We start from the raw sequence: 15,823 nt of genomic DNA on the forward strand, positions 1-15,823 counted from the left end.
TGGCCGGATGCCCGGTTCTTATAGCTTCAAGTGTATTACAAAACAAAGAGCGATAACGGCTCAATGGTTCACCCCGCTGAAACTACTAGACACATGCAAGCTGTGCTTCGACCCCTCGAGTCTGACGCCATCTCAAGGTGCGTTTATGAGATGGAGGGGCATTGGGGGAGCAATGAGGGGAACGGATGCGAGAACCGTCGGGCCCCACGCCGTTCATCTCGCCCATTCACACTCCCCAAACGAGGAAACAAGCTGTGAGGAAGCCGAAAGTAAGCGGCCTTTTGGGGCGGGCTTCTCCACCACAAGCAACCATCTTGTGTCTCCGACCTCCGGTAAAATGAAACTCTGTCTCTGCTCTCTGGTGCTCCCGGATTCAACTGGAAGCGAAATGTTCGGATGAGGCACGCCATCGAAGCCCAGCGATATCTCCGACTCCGACCGGGCCGTGGTACGTACTACCTATGGCCCCATCACTTTATCCCTGTCGGCACGGTGTTTTCTGAGAGGACGACGGGCCCACACACGGGAGACGGGCGACCCCACCACCGATCGGTGAAGTTTCCCTAGAAATTTTTTTGAAGTTCAACTTTTTTTTTTTTGGTTCGACAGTCGGGAACGCAGCTACCTCGCGACCCGCCGGGCGAGATTCGACGACGACGACAACACCCCAACAACGAACCACCGAGCAATCCGACAAGCCGTAAATATGGCGTCCACCGATTCACCAGCGACCAATGGGCACAAGTCTGACAAGAGGAGTAAAAAGGACAAGAAGGAGAAGAAGCGCCTGCGCGAGGAGGGCGACGACGCCGCCGAAGAGCGCAAGCACAAGCGCACAAAGAGCCTCGGCGTGACCCAGAACGACGCCAACGACGAAGAAGAAGAGTCTCCTCAGGCTTCCCAGGACCTCTCAATGGACGCCGTCGCGACGAGCAATACCAATGGCGAGCCATCATCCGCAAAGAAGAAGTCCAAGAAGGACAAGCACAGAAAGTCAGTAGGCGAGTCCGCCGAACAAGACGGGTCGGACGCCGAGCGCAAGGAGAAGAAGGACAAAAAGAAGAAGCGCAAGTCAGAACAAAAGGAGTCAGCGGAAGCAGTCGAAGATACCGCAGAGCCGCCAGCGAGCGAAAAGAAGAGCAAGAAGGCAGCGGACCCCGAACCCGCCGTAGACGCCGACGCCGATGCCATGGACGTCGACTCCCCCGCAAAGACGAAATCAACAGGCCGAGTCCACCAACCCCCCGACGCGCCCTCCAAGCCCCAGTTCCCCTTCTACACCCAGACCGTCTCGCTATACCTCCCCATCTACCCCATAGGCTGGGACACGCCCTGCACCGCCGCCGCGACGCAGCACCTCGAGCCCCTCGTGAACCGCTACGTCCCGGACCTCAAGGGCGTCCTCCTCGCCTTCCGGAACGTCGCCGTTTCAGAGCAGCCCGGCCGCCGCTACGCCGCCAAGAGCGACTCGGAGCACTGTGACCTCGTCTCCGTCGACGAGTACGCCGTCGGCTTCGGCTACGTCACCGTCGACGTCGACCTCTTTATCCCCCGCCGCGGCGCCTGGATGGAAGGCAGCATCAACCTCGAGAACGAGGGCCACGTCGGCGTCGTCTGCTGGGGCAAGTTCAATGCCAGCATCGAGTCTAGCCGCCTCCCCCCCGAATGGCGCTGGGTCCACGCCGGCTCTGCCGAGGCAGCCTCCTACGTCGCCGACCCCTTTGACGTCGAGAACACCGAGGCCGCCGCCGAGGACGAGCACGGCGCCGTGCGCCAGATCCACACCACTGGCTTCTGGGTCGACGGCGCCGGGGACAAGGTCAAGGGCCGCGTGCGCTTCCGCATCAAGGCGTTCGACGTCGGCGTCAGCGGCGACCACGGGTACCTCAGCCTGGAGGGCACGATGCTCGACGCCGCGGGCGAGAAGGCGGCGATCCAGCGCGACGCGGAGCAGGAGCGCAGACGCAGAGCCGGTAAGAGCGGCGGCATCCTCTCCAAGGAACGGCGTGCCATGCCCGAGTTCAGCGTCACCAAGTTTGGCGAGGTCGAGGATGAGGAGGATAAGGCGTTGAGGAACGATGTGTGGAAGACGACGGAGCCCGTGACGGATAACGAGGCTGGCGAAGGTGGTGAAAAGGAGGCGTTTACGGGCATTTCGGCGGAGGAGGCATAAGAAGGGGGGCTTTGTATTAGATAAGCTTTGCTCTCTGTGTCTTATGATTCCCCGTGGGTCAACTTTCGGGCGTTTTGAGGGTCAGGGAAAATTTGACAATGATACAATACTTTGCATATACTTCAGGACCGCGAGGTACTCGCTGCGACAATTGGTCGGCTATGAACGAGCACAAGTAGTGCAGTGAAAATAACTTGCGAGGCAATGGGATTCATTTGGGATGCTAGCCGTTCGCCTACCGAAGTTGAAGAAAACTTGGCCTCGAACTACATGCCCTTGCTCAACGACATGTCGCCATAACTTGTCCTCCCTACAATTCTTGAATGTGTCTGGCTTCAAGCCTTAAAGCTTAGCCTGTAATCGAGATCCCTTTCCAAACAGCACAAGTAGTCATTTCCAAGTCATTCCCAGCCGCTGGAGGAAAGAGAAGAGAGATCGCTTGGGAACGCATCCGGCATATCGCGCCTGCCACCAGGAGGCAAAGGTATCTAGATTATTTGTAAGAGCTTGACCAGAGAAAACAGATCGAGAGCATGGGCGACAAGACTTACCAGCAATGGGTCCAAGTTCGCCGAAGCCAAGGGCCTCAACCACCCAGGGGGCAACGATAACCAACACGCCAATGGCGATAATGGTAACAAAGACAGGATGCTCCTTGGCAAACTCGAATACGCTGTCAGCGGCCTCGGTCGACTTGTCCACAGTCTCCCTCACGACTTGGCCGATGGTGTCGCGGTGGCGGACCAGGCCTTCGACGCCGGAAAGGATGTACTTGGCGAGCTCTTCGGTCCAGGAGTTGACCGTGACGATGTTTCTGAGACGGTGCTCGAAGTCTTTGCCTCCCTTTTCGGCGGTGCGAAGGATGTCGATGAACTCGGAAGCGGCATCCTGGGCAGAGCGGATGGGTTGATCTTTGATGATGCCCGTCTGCTTTTCGGACGTGACTGCCTTCGGGCCCGGCTGGAACTGCGGGAGGCAGAGGGCGAGGAGGCTGCAGCTGTCCTTCTTGTCGTGCTCCATCTTGGTGCCTTTTGTGAACGTAATTGTTTTGAGAAGGTGAACTTTGCGAATTCAGAGCCAAAATGATCGCTATGTGGGAGAGAAAGAAAGATCCGGCCTTTCCTCCCTCAGTGGTTGTTAAATGGTCGAGAGAGACGGTCTCGCCGCTGTTATTGCCATTTCACTGTCGAATGAACAGACCAAGATATGTGCTCAAAGCAGCCTCACCTCGCCCGACGCCCCCTCATGGTAGGCCTCCCGCATGGAGTACGCCCTGCTCATTCGTCCACATGCCGCCCGTTGGTTCAACATTTCTCACCAGTACATTCGTTGGACCGAACCAACAACTCGTGTTCCAAGCATTTTTTCAGGAGAAAGCTACCTCCCCTTGAAAGAGCAGCTCTCTTCCGTCTTGTCTTTATACGAACGCACTTTATTCTTCAACCAATCAATCAGTCAGAGTCAGGTGAGCAGGCTGAACCTAATTGGCACATACGCGATGCTGTGATTCGGTAAAAAGTATATCTGATCAGTGCATAATCGAGGACGATGCGGACAGACAGCAACACGATGGACCAGCGAGCGGGATGGAAACACTTGATAGAGGTCAAGTTTCGCATGGAATCAAGTCTGCAGCGGGCTTAGGGTCAGAGCAAAAGGAACACAGATTTCGTCAACTTGCGTTATCTCATGCCTTCTATGGCCCTCGGATACGACTACATAGATCATAGAGGCCTTAGCTCGTAGCCAAAGTGCCTTCCCAGGACTCAAATCCAAGTCATTCCAAGCCACTGAAGGATAGAAAACAGAGAGCCCGTCCGAACGGCCGCGCCTATTGGCGCCTGCCACCCTGCCGCGAAAGAATCTTGAGTGGGCACTGCGTCAGAGTTGATCTTCAGGTAGAGAGGACGGAGGAGTAATCTGCGGAAAAACTTACCAGCAACAGGTCCAAGTTGTCCAAAACCTAGGGCTTGCAGCACCCAGGGGGAGACACTAGCCAGCATCACTCCGCCGGCAACGATGGCGACGAGGTTCGGGTGCTCCTTGTCGAATTCGAGCACGATTTTGCCTGCTTTGATTGCCAGGTCCAATGCCTCTTTCAAGAAATCAGTAACGGCATCGCGCCGACGCACAAAGACTTTGACGCTGCGGCGGATGTAGCCGGTGATCTTCTTGGTCCGGAGTTCGGCCGTCATGAGATCTACGTGGCGGTGGTCGAGGTTTCTGTCTCCTTTCTCCGCATGGCGAAACATGTCGATGAATCTGGGAGCTGAAATCTTATCTCTTCCTAGTCCTATCTTGATTGTTGTCATTGCAAGAATAATCGTCGGATTGCGCGTACGGTTGGGTTATCAAGAACGAGTTACAACTATCTCGACTGCTTCTTCTTGACATGTTTGGAATATATCGAGGAGGAAATCCTTGATTTATCGTATTTCTCTCGAGCGAGCAAGCAAGAATTACCTTCGAACATTTCGTTAGAGTTCAATTTCTGGCAGTCGATGGTAGGCCTCCAGTAGGCCTCCGAAGCATATCCTTTGAATCTCTGGCCATCAGAGCCGAGTAACTCTCAGAGGTCCGTATTCTCATATTTAAACTTGGAGCTTGAGCTGGAGGCAATATTGAGCCACCAATATTCCTTACCCATCTTGTTCTTACTTCCATTCAATCACTTTTGCACAGTCAATCGTCCAATTAGGTGGGCTGGTATGTTTGATCCTCCTTGCTTTGCTTCCATTCTTTACAAGCACAGCCCGAAACTGCAACACCACTAACACAAGACACAGCCAGTGGACAGGTCCATTCGGACAGTGCCCAGTTAACAGAAGGGTCAGATCCGTGTCAAAAACCCGCCAGCGAACAGTTATGAGCCTATCTCACATAGTTGATGGTTCTTATCGGCAAAAACAAAAGATTTGGGCCCTAACCAGGATTCGAACCTGGGACCTCTCCCAGACGTGTCGTGAAGACCCTAAGGGAGAATCATACCGCTAGACCATCAGGGCTGATGCGATTATTGACTGTTGAACGATTCGGCGACCTGGACATCATTGAAGCCTCGCAAGTCCGCGATTACGCAGGCTGTGTCGCTGAGCGGAAAAAACTCCATTCCCAAATCCTTAGTTGAGAAGTCGCGAGCTTTTGACGCTCCTCGCAATAAGTGCAAGTGTACGCTCACATACACATGACGAGGTGGCACTGTTACAATGCCTCCTCCGCATAGGATACCTCGTAATTGGTTGGGCTACACTGGCCTTTCTCTCGCGAATACTCTCATCCTTCGGCTCTCAACACCTCGAACTTCTCGATAGGTTCAAAAATCGTTTTCCGAATAGACTGCCAGAGCCATACCAATCATCTTCGTCAACGGCCGTTGCACAGCCAAGCTGGCCAAGCTAGGCCCGCCGCAATGGCAATCTCCTCTTGGCTCAGGGTCACCCTTGACAAGTTCACGTCGCTTACCGTAGCTGCGAACGTCAGGATTCGGATCCTACAGGCTACGCGAAGCCGAGGGTCTCACCTGCACAACCACCTTGCCTCATACAGCACTCGTATCTCCAACTTCTTGATCTTACAATATCAACGCTCGGCAAGTATACTGTGCTTGATGAAGGACTTTCAATTATGCGAGCTCTGCATCGTCTTGGGTTAAGCCGTGCCAGACGTTGCCGACTTGCAAAGAGCCGTCCTTCCGTGCCATCTTGTTGCTCACAACAACATCTTCGAGCTCTTCGTTTTCCCAACCCATATCTTGAGTGACCCTGGTGTCCCAAGTTAAGCCTTCCAAGTGTGGGGTTAGAATTTTCACTAGCGTGAAGACTGCAATCGACGGACATGATCTCCGTGGCATGTTTCGACATGGTTACTGCGGATAGGCAGCTCCCGCTAACCCGCCTCTGCCACCTTCGGTGGGTAGTGACACTATTCGCTCGCCCACAGTGTTGTACCCATGGATATTAGAATAGCGACTGCAAGTGCAGACTTCTGAACGCCTAAGGACTGCCGTCAACGGCACAAGTTCCCGCTGACCCCCCTTACGCTACGTAGTTTTAGCCAGGTTCGTTGAATGTAACGGTATAGCCGCTGCTTAGGCTGATTGAATTCTCGCTGCCTAGACTCTAGTTCATCTGTCCTTCATCTGTACCTTCTCTTCTACCCCTAGCCTACAATGCTCCCATGCCGTCTCTACGTCAAGCCCAACCTTACTAGATCATGGATCTATTTCTGTCCTTTCCATACGAGAGTCTTCAACTTTTCGTACATGTGGATCGTGGGCCATTCACGGCTAGCCGTTTCCCGGCCCTATCCTTGAGATTCGGCGTTCGAGCCTATCAATAACGTCCCCGCTCGAGTTCAGAGCCTATAAGCCCATGCTCTGGAACTCCTCATCAGGAAGAGCCCATGAAGTCTAGGCATCTTCCGTAGGCATCCTGGTAAGCTTCATCCCTATGAGGCGTTGAATGCGGCGGACCCCTGTGAAGTCTAGTTTCTTCCATCGCATTTGTGTTATTGCCAGCTCCAATCATGTAAGAGCTCTTCCGACTTTTCCGAATAGAAGCACAACAGGGCACGCGCGATGTTGCGATGCCCTCAAGCTAGACTAGGTTCTCTGAGAATCCCCGCCGCCCGTTAACATAGTCTCCATCAAACATTGTGGCTTCGCACAATCCTTCGTGGGTGCTTCGGAGTTGAGTTGATGGTCGACACCTTGTAAGCTCACCCAGTTTCCTGTTGTGATATCCACCCCGAGCTGAAGCTTGGTCTTTATCATGAGTGACAGCTAGAGAGGAGCCGAGGGACCCATGCAATGAACAGCTGAATACCGTCCTTTGCCAAGCTGATGGTATTTCGCGTGGCTCTTCCCAGGAAGTCATCTCTGATTCCGGGTATATAAAGCCTACTACCTTCCCGTCACCTCGAACTCTTCTCACCACTCCTCACGCAAGACAAGCCATCTCAACAAATCCCACCTCTTTACCATCCTCAAATAGACGTCACAACCGCCAACATGCGCGTTTCTTCTCTCCTCGCCCTCGTCTCGGCCACCCTCGTGGCCGCCGCCCCTAGCCCCGTCCCTGAGGACGCCAGCTCTTACGTCCTCGCCGGTCCCCTCCCGTACGAGGAGCTGAAGACCGAGGTCGCCAAGCTCAAGTCCGACGGTTCCAACGCCGCCCGCAGTCTCAACAAGCGCATCTGCGAGGGCGTCTACATGTGTGACGGGCAGAACTTCAGTGGCTCCTGCTACTATGGCTGCTACCCCATCAGCGTCGGCATCTACCCTGACTCCTACTGGGTCTCCCGTATCAGCTCTGTAGGCCCTGATAGCGGCGGTTGGTGCGATTTCTACCAGTACGTAAACCCTTTCTTAGTCCTTCTCATTTGCTTTGTCTTTGATGTCAGAAGCTGACGACTCTGTAGAGCTGGCAGCGGTTGTGATGCCACCAAGGGCTCTCACCAAATCTTCAGATACCCCGGCGGCAACTTGGCCAGCGGTATTGACAACAACATGGGCTGCTTCTACTGCAACCCCAACTAGGCCTTGGTATCATGAAAACTTCAACGTACCTAAGAGTACGAAGTTTAAGATAGCGGACAACAGGTCTAAAGACCTACAACTTCTTTGTATATATTCATCTTCATAGGCTTATAGTCTAGCTACACAACCTCAAGACGCTGGTTTGGAGGCTAGTCTCGAACTTTTTAGGTAGTCTGCAATCGATTCAGGATTCCTCCAACTACATGATAGTACTCAAGCGTCAAGCATTCTTGACGATGGAAGGCATAGGTGCGCCTGGTCGCCTGGTCGCCTGGTCGCCTGGTCCGTGAAGGATTCAGCGTAGTTCACTCAGAGAGCCAAGTCAGCAAGCATCATGACGCTTCTCGCCGCCACAAACCCGTTCACAATTAGTCAAATGCAGAAGCAACTTCAAGCGAAACCTGTGTTTCTAAGCAAGTCTTCATTCAGGGGGTATCCGAAGTATGATGTGACCTGACAATCGCCGTGCGCCATGTAACAAGTACCTCTAATTATTATTGCCAACTCCAACATGTACTTCATCATTGAGTCTGGGTCAAGTCCTTCAAAACCTTCCGGCCTCTCAACACATCCTTCTCATGGTACGGCTCCCTCGCCGTCTCAGCAATACCCTCCACAACCCACTGGTCAACAGCAGGATGCTCTAACAACGTCTGCACATACTTCATTGCAGGCTCCGAAACCTTCAACCCAAAAGTCTGAATCCTCGTCGCTACGGGCGCAAAGAAGGCGTCCGCGGCGCTAAACTCCCCGCCCGCGAGGTACGGCCCCCCAAAACGCGTCAGGCCCTCGACCCAGAGCTCCTCGAGCCGATCGAGGTCGCGCTGCAGCGCCGCGTTAGGCGGCCCGCCGAGGTCGATGCGCAGCGCCACGTTCATGGAGCACTGGTCGCGGATAGCCTCGAAGCCGGTGTGCATCTCGGCGGCGGCGCTGCGGGCAAAGGCGCGGGCGACTTTGTCTTGCGGCCAGGCGGCCGGGTGGTCTTCGGCGATGTATTCTACAATGGCGAGGGAGTCCCATACGGTGGTGTCGCCATCCTGGAGGGTGGGGACCTTGCCTGAGGGAGAGAAGCTGAGGAACGCGGGTTGGCGGAGACCGGCGACGAAAGTCTGGAGGCGCTCTTCGAAGGGGATGTTGAGGGCTTTGAGGAGGACCCAGGGTCTCATAGACCAGCTAGAGTAGCGCTTGTTGGCGATGTAGAGGACGTAGCCCATTGTGAGTATCGAGGGGGGGAGAGCTGGGGAGGATCTTGCGGAAAGCTGGAGTAAGTTAGGATATTGTTTGATGAAGGGTGGTAACGAATCGGAGGCGGATGAGTATGGTTGAAGCCTAGATGTGGTTTATATAAGTTGAGATTAACGATCTGATTGGACTCATCCGACAATGCTTGTTTCTAGATATCTTGTCACGCCTTTCGATCGAAGCTCGTGAAGGTGGGGGTTGCCAAGCAGGGGCAGATGATGGACACTAGTCCTATCGCTCACAGATTTAAGCTCACTTGATCCAATGCTTCGTTAATCGAGCTGCAAGGTCCGCCAAGTTATGACGGATTGAGTTGGTATCACCACTGGTCAAGCCGAAGAGGCAGGTTAAGACCGGCAAAATGTGGAGGCTGAGCCAGTGTGTGGGACGGATGTCAGTGGAAGGGCGTTGCGAAATGGGGGGTTTTTGGTGCCAATAAGCTCTAACTTGATAACTAAACGCGGAGAGCCGCCCTAAGGCGTATAAGCTCTGCCACTTAGCCATTAATCATCGTTGGACAACCATGTGGAGTCCCTTGCAGGCCTGCCCTGTTACGTTAGTACAGCGCCGTCTTCAATTACTAAGGGTATGTCGAGAACGCATAGGAATTGGTATAGATAAGTGGTTTAGACTTTACTACGTCTCCATGAGAGGCTGATTAGATGTTTATTAGCTATACCAACTCCAATGAAGTGACAAACGTTGGCTGACATAGGCCAGATACCTCCCGAAGACTTGAATAGGTGCCGCCTACCTTAGACGAATAAGAAATGGACCATTGACAACGAGGTGAACTCCAAGTTGAATTTTTTTTGTCTATTACGGACCACATACTGACTATTCTCAGAACATTAGACTTTTATTTATTTGCCTCTGCTGCAGGCTTCGTTAGTCTCTTATTTGGCTAGAGAACTAGGTCGATATGAGAATTTGGAAACTTGTATCTAGTATGTTGACCCCAAGCTTTTCTAACCGTCTATGATTGTCCCAACGATGCACATTGTCATACCTGAAACCCAGCAGCTGACTCAAAAGCCATTGTTTTCAGCCTTATGAAGAACAAGCAAAGTCGAAAGACAGCGAGCTGCCGCGATAGTTGGAGCAACCATCCCCCAAGCGGAACGGCTGACCATCCACCAGCACAGGTGTGCAGGTCTGGACGGTAGTCTGCGACGTCGCGTCCACAACAGCAGTGACCTGTGTCGCTTGTCCTTCACTGTTGTCATCGCTGCAAGCCAATTCAAGATTGCGATACGTGACACCCGTCTCGTCGCTCGTGATGTTGAAGGGGTTGCCGCAGATGGGTCCCGAGGTGTAAGTGCTCGCGGTACGGACGGCGGTCCACGTAGCGGTGCCCTTGATGGCGCCCGCCTTGACGCAGACGTCGTCGAGCTCTTGGATCGTGGTCGGCGTGTAGGCGACCAAGCAACGAACATGTTGGTATGAGGGAAGGAGAAGTGGCCCAGGTTGATTTGGGGGAGACTGCAGTTCCCTGCTGACACGAAGGCCAAGGAGGAGGCGGCGATAATGGTAGAGCACTTCATTTTGATGTTTAGCGAAAGTGTAGCTTCGGAACTAGAAACCGTTGAGTGCTCGTGAGGAACGAATGCGGAACTGTAAGGCTGAATGGGGTGTATCGACTGCTTCTGGGACTTACTTAGGGAGGACTTAGCTAGGCTCTTAAATCATAGTTGAAGGGATGATCTTCACTCGCTAGGGTTGCGTCATTGGAGGGTGAACTTTCAGCCCTGAATTGAATACGAGCAGCTCAATATCCACCTGACTCTGGTCAAGCCACTTTTAGCGTCGCTTCTGCCTGACGCTTACTGAGAAGAGCATGGGCCGAATAATCCTCACAGGGAGTTCCGCATATACGGGAGTTCTGGTGCTATTCAAGTATCTGAGTGGTTCACGAACTGGTTTGTTTCTCACCACTAAAATATAGTCTTCGGGAAGGATTCAGCCGCTAAAAATGCCCGACTGCCAGGTGATGTGGTCTTCAAAAAACCCCGCACACGCGAACACAAAATGCCTGATATTGTAACATATCTAAAGTAATGACTGGTTATCTAAGTATTCTCATAATATAATCATTCCTCTCGTCACTTTGTTAAGCATATTAGGGAGACACTGCTTATTCAATGATAGTTCAAACAGTCGAGTTTGATGAGTTATATGAGCTCCGGGAGCAAAGTTGTCTTGAGAATCTGTCGAGAAACAAAGACAAAGCTATTTCTATAAACATAATCCCAGATCTCAGTAACAGTTACAAGAAGGAGATGTTGGTCTCGGCATCATCAACACTGTTGCACACATGACCCCGATGGAGGAGGAATACGCTTATACTGAACTGGGATGTGATATATTTTGAACGAACTCAAGAGCTCAAGACAGAAGTGAGACTGTAGACGACATCAATCGACTGATGAGCCGACAGCTTTGATTCGAGGAAACACATATCCTCACCAAGGTCGGATCATGCATGCCGTGACCGGTATCTAAGTGAGCATGGGCCCGCTATTCAAGCTACCAGGTAGCTTATTGTTTCGCCAGCCACGTTCGGGAAACGAGTAGAGAAAGGCCTTCGGGAATTAGGTGATACTGAGGCTTAGGGGCCCATCGATAGTCCAGATACAGTAGTTGCAGCTCGATCAGTCTGACGACAAAGGAGCCCGGTATCCGGAACTGAAACTTGGTTTAGTAAACAAAGATGTTTTGGCAAACGAAAAGACCTTTCAAGCCATACGAGGCGGATATCCGGAAGGTTGTCGGTAGGTTAAGACCATGCCCTGAGCTTGCTTGACTCGGAAACAGGATGTGGCTCAGCCAAGTTGCGTAGGTATATCAATTCCTCAGCATGGATGTGTAATACCATCTGATCATGAACGTAAGTCCGTACATCACGAATATGCTGCCCCTGTTGGAATGACTCGGGCATGGAGCAGGGGGCTTTACGATCTCTCTCAGAGTCGCATGCCCGGGAAGCGTAGGTGTGCCTTCTAGAAGTCTTGGAGAGACCTCGATCGTAGACATTGGGAGGGCAAAGTAGAGGCATAAACACGGCTTGGAGACATGGATACGAGAACCCTTTTGGGAAGAGGGAGACAAAAGTATTAATGGCGCGTGATGAACACAGAGTCATGAGCCAGAGCTGTTGGTGTTGAAGAAACCCGACGAACTCGGGGAATGTTAAGTTGAAACCTATTCAGCCCCCATCGAAAGCCGTTGGAATAGTGGTGCGGTCGCAAGGATATATGTGAACTCTGTAAACTCAATCTTGCGGAACGGGAACCATCGAGCAGATCAATAGATTGGATGACGTATTACATAATAAGACACAGTAGTTGTGATTGGGTAGCTTCATAACGCGGTGAACGTTTTGCGAGGTTCATGCGACTCGTCTCTCACTCATGCAGAGTTCTGTCATGGGAAGCTAGATTTGCACTTAAACGGCCACGATCTTCCTACTTTTAAGGAGTAGAATGTGATGCCAAAATACCACAGCAATGTTTTCAGATATTTCAGACTCCGGCGAGGAGACACCAGTCGTTTATACGGCGATTGCGGTCGCCGCTGCTGCCGCGGCAATCAAAGTGACTGGCATACTAAAAGGACAGATGATGGATGTATCGTCCGACGAATATTTCACTGAAGAGGATGCCAGCTCACAGTCCTCCGACGATGCAACAGAAGAAGAGGAAGAAGAAGACACTAAATACGACAAGAACGGCAATCGTCGCGTACCGCTTCTGAGCGACTGGCCGGCACTACCATCGCCTTCCGCATGCATGGTGATTGAGCAAAGAGTCAGAAATTTCCACCACAGCCAAGCCGAATTGCAAAAGTCAATCGTTGGAGCCAAGCGAACTCAGGCGATGACAGCTGCTACCGCCGCCGATAATGAGCACGCGACAAAAAGGGCGAAGACGATAGCCTCTGTGGGTCCGGCGCTGGACGCCGTGGCTATCCATCCGGTCCGGCTTACACCGCGGCGGTCCAAGTCGAAGCACCGGCAAGAGTTGATGGAGGAAACCTGTGACCGGGTCACCCGCATCCTCGATCAGTGCACGGGCATTATGAAGAGCATAGAAAAGGAAATGCGCGACCCTATTCAGCAGGCCATAACCGACGTGAGGGACAATTTTGGGCCTGAACTTGTGCCCTATGGACTGAAAACCATCGCAAGGCAATTCAGAGAGACAAGAATGGACGAGGCGTACATGGGATTCTCGCTGCCGTACAAACGGGCGTACCTGCAAAGGCAAGGGCTCTTGATACCTCCCCGAGAATTCATCATGAAGAAGGCTGCAGCCGACGTATGGTTCAATTTCGAAGACAGGCTTGTGCCTAATGGGCTGGAGATCGCTTGCAGAAGTTTGATGAAGCCGAATATGGCAGAGATGTACCTCGTCTACCCGCTGGCAGCCAAGCGAGCATATCTGGAGAGGGAGGGAGTCTTGACAGGCCCCGGTATGGTCCAGAAACCTTTGGGTCACTATGTTGTGCCCTCGGGCGGAGAGGAGAAGGGCCGTGTGCGTGAGTGGCTTGCATCTGTGGACGACACAAGTCCGGGTGCTAAACGTCAAAGGACGGTGTGAATAATACAATTTAATGACATCAACTGAATGACCATGTGTAGTGGTGATCTGGCGGTGAACTGTGTGAGATAAAACTGAAGTCTGTGAATAAAGCTCCTATGAGTCTCAGTGTGAGATGGGATCAAATCAAAATCAAGACGAATAATAGAAAATAAAGCCGACGAAATTCGGGAGAGAACAAATATTCATATTGAGCTGTTGATGAGATGGAATGCAAAGTATTACATAATGCACTTTTTTTTTTCTGGGCTGCAAGAGCATTGATGTCACTGGCGCGGAACTCTGTACCGAAGCTCTGGGACATCCCAAACATTTTTTGACCACCTCCAAAAAGTCACCTACTTCCTCCCAATTTCTCTCTCGCCAGTCCACATCGCTGCCCGAGTATGCTCGCAGCACCATGGGTGTGCCGTCGCTGTCTGGGAGGGCTTCTGAAGCCTAGAGCGACCCAATTCATCCGCCATGCTAGCTCTGGTAAAGCTCCCTTCATCTTAGACCCTTTGCGATGTCCCAGCTAATATGTTTCGTCGAACCCAGACACAACAGCAACCCTCCCACCAGCCCTCCTCCAACGAGCCCGCAATATCGCAAAAGAACACGACGCCCTCGCCGCGGCCCTCGAAGCAGACTACGACTCCAAAACGGCTCGCCGCGTAGGCGAGCTATCGAGCGTCGTCACCGCCCTCCGAGAATGGGAAAAGGCACAATCCTCCATCGCCGAGCTCGACGGCCTCCTCTTTTCCAAGGATAAAGAGCTCCGCGAAATGGCCGCCGAGGAACTCCACGCCACAAACGGCCAGCTCAGCTCCCTCTCGCGCAAGCTCTCCGCCTCGCTCACCCCCAAGGACCCCTACGCGCACATGCCCTGCCTCCTCGAGCTCCGCCCCGGTCCCGGCGGTCTCGAGGGCCGCTTCTTCGCCGACACGCTGTTCAAGATGTACAAGGGCTACTGCGCGCGAAAGGGCCTGCGCGCGAACGTCATCAAATACGACATGGCCGACGCGGCGGGCGACTCCTCCTCCGCGGCGGGCGAGAGCCCCCTCCAGGAAGCCGTCATCGAGGTCCAGGACCCGGGCGCGTACGACCTCTTCCGCGGCGAGGCGGGCATGCACCGCGTACAGCGGATTCCGGCGACGGAGAGCAAAGGCCGCGTGCACACGAGCGCCGTGGCGGTCTGGGTTCTCCCTTCGTTCCAGGGTGATAACGGCGGTGACATGGAGGACATCAACAACCCGGAGAGCGATTTTTATATCGACCCGTCCGAGGTCAAGATCGAGACGATGCGGGCGCGCGGCGCGGGCGGTCAGCACGTCAACAAGACCGAGTCTGCGATCCGCATGACGCATATCCCCACGGGCACCGTCGTGAGCATGCAGGACTCGCGGTCGCAGTCGCGGAACCGGGACGACGCGTGGAAGCTGATCCGGTCGCGGGTGGCGCTGCAGCGGCGCGAGGCGCGCGAGGAGGCCGCTGCGCAGCTGAGGAACTCTGTGCTGTCCAAACACAAGATTACGCGCGGGGACAAGATCAGGACGTACAACTACAACCAGGACCGCGTGACGGATCACCGGGCGGGGATCGACGTGCATAACCTGCCCGATGTGATTGCCGGGGGCGAGTCGCTGGATAAGATTGTGGACGAGGTCAGGGATTGGCTTGTATCTGGGGATATTGAGGCCATGATGGCTGATGAGGAGGCTGCCAACGCTGAAGCGAAGAAGGCGCAAAAGTGACGCGGACACGACTCTTTGTATGGAAGTGTACTATACTGTCAACTTGTAGAGTAAAGAAGACATGATCAAATTAAGGTCGATATTGGTCAAATGACTGACTAGCTGGTTCTGAATAGCCTGCGATACCTATAGAGAAGGGTTTCCTTAAGGCCCATCAAAGTAAATATGAGACAGAATACGCAGATAAACGAACCCACAAGCTATCCATGGCATTATGTAGGACCTTGAGCCAACATACAACTCTGCTCTGCCAACGAAAGCCAGAATCATACCGCTCGGCCATCGACTACAACGGACGATGCTTGTTGAAAAGCAGTCGCACTTTGACTGCCCATGATGGTTTGTCGTATCCCCTGATACACAACAGCTCGCGCCCGCCTCAGTCACCACCAAACAGCATTTCAATACTCATCGTAAAAATTGTCCACCTCAATATCGGGTCATGGACTATTCCAAACGGAAAGAAAGAATCGCGTTGGTCGCGGTTGACCTTATTCCTGTTCGTGTTTGACATCCATCTCAACCTCATGTCTTGCAGATC

General features: G+C 53.1%; 6 protein-coding genes and 1 non-coding gene across 7 annotated transcripts; 3 read left to right on the plus strand and 4 right to left on the minus strand.

The window, feature by feature from the left end:
• Nucleotides 1-706: 706 nt before the first annotated feature.
• Nucleotides 707-2,173, plus strand: N0V96_011648 (uncharacterized protein; the record flags this gene model as incomplete). The annotated part of the gene is made up of 1 exon (XM_053193673.1): nucleotides 707-2,173. One exon carries the CDS (start codon nucleotides 707-709, stop codon nucleotides 2,171-2,173), a length of 1,467 nt encoding a protein of 488 aa, XP_053048991.1.
• A 390-nt stretch (nucleotides 2,174-2,563) lies between these two features.
• Nucleotides 2,564-4,425, minus strand: N0V96_011649 (uncharacterized protein; the record flags this gene model as incomplete). The annotated part of the gene is made up of 4 exons (XM_053193674.2): nucleotides 2,564-2,661; nucleotides 2,725-3,201; nucleotides 3,669-3,674; nucleotides 4,110-4,425. The coding sequence occupies 4 exons, from the start codon at nucleotides 4,423-4,425 to the stop codon at nucleotides 2,564-2,566; spliced, it is 897 nt and encodes a 298-aa protein (XP_053048992.2).
• Nucleotides 4,426-5,091: 666 nt separating this feature from the next.
• N0V96_011650 lies at nucleotides 5,092-5,178 on the minus strand. Its single transcript has one exon. It is a non-coding gene; the product is annotated as a tRNA-Pro (tRNA).
• Nucleotides 5,179-7,181: 2,003 nt separating this feature from the next.
• N0V96_011651 (uncharacterized protein) lies at nucleotides 7,182-7,709 on the plus strand (the record flags this gene model as incomplete). The annotated part of the gene is made up of 2 exons (XM_053193676.1): nucleotides 7,182-7,522; nucleotides 7,592-7,709. The coding sequence occupies 2 exons, from the start codon at nucleotides 7,182-7,184 to the stop codon at nucleotides 7,707-7,709; spliced, it is 459 nt and encodes a 152-aa protein (XP_053048994.1).
• Nucleotides 7,710-8,230: 521 nt separating this feature from the next.
• Nucleotides 8,231-8,923, minus strand: N0V96_011652 (uncharacterized protein; the record flags this gene model as incomplete). The annotated part of the gene is made up of 1 exon (XM_053193677.1): nucleotides 8,231-8,923. One exon carries the CDS (start codon nucleotides 8,921-8,923, stop codon nucleotides 8,231-8,233), a length of 693 nt encoding a protein of 230 aa, XP_053048995.1.
• A 1,078-nt stretch (nucleotides 8,924-10,001) lies between these two features.
• On the minus strand, nucleotides 10,002-10,495 carry N0V96_011653 (uncharacterized protein; the record flags this gene model as incomplete). The annotated part of the gene is made up of 2 exons (XM_065759339.1): nucleotides 10,002-10,443; nucleotides 10,491-10,495. The coding sequence occupies 2 exons, from the start codon at nucleotides 10,493-10,495 to the stop codon at nucleotides 10,002-10,004; spliced, it is 447 nt and encodes a 148-aa protein (XP_065612061.1).
• A 1,962-nt stretch (nucleotides 10,496-12,457) lies between these two features.
• On the plus strand, nucleotides 12,458-15,282 carry MRF1 (Peptide chain release factor 1, mitochondrial; the record flags this gene model as incomplete). The annotated part of the gene is made up of 2 exons (XM_065759340.1): nucleotides 12,458-13,487; nucleotides 14,111-15,282. 2 exons carry the CDS (start codon nucleotides 12,458-12,460, stop codon nucleotides 15,280-15,282), a joined length of 2,202 nt encoding a protein of 733 aa, XP_065612062.1.
• Between the last annotated feature and the right edge of the window lie 541 nt (nucleotides 15,283-15,823).

This window comes from Colletotrichum fioriniae (assembly GCF_027942845.1).
Source record: "Colletotrichum fioriniae strain IMI 355084 chromosome Unknown scaffold_18, whole genome shotgun sequence".
Classification (NCBI taxonomy): domain Eukaryota; kingdom Fungi; phylum Ascomycota; class Sordariomycetes; order Glomerellales; family Glomerellaceae; genus Colletotrichum; species Colletotrichum fioriniae.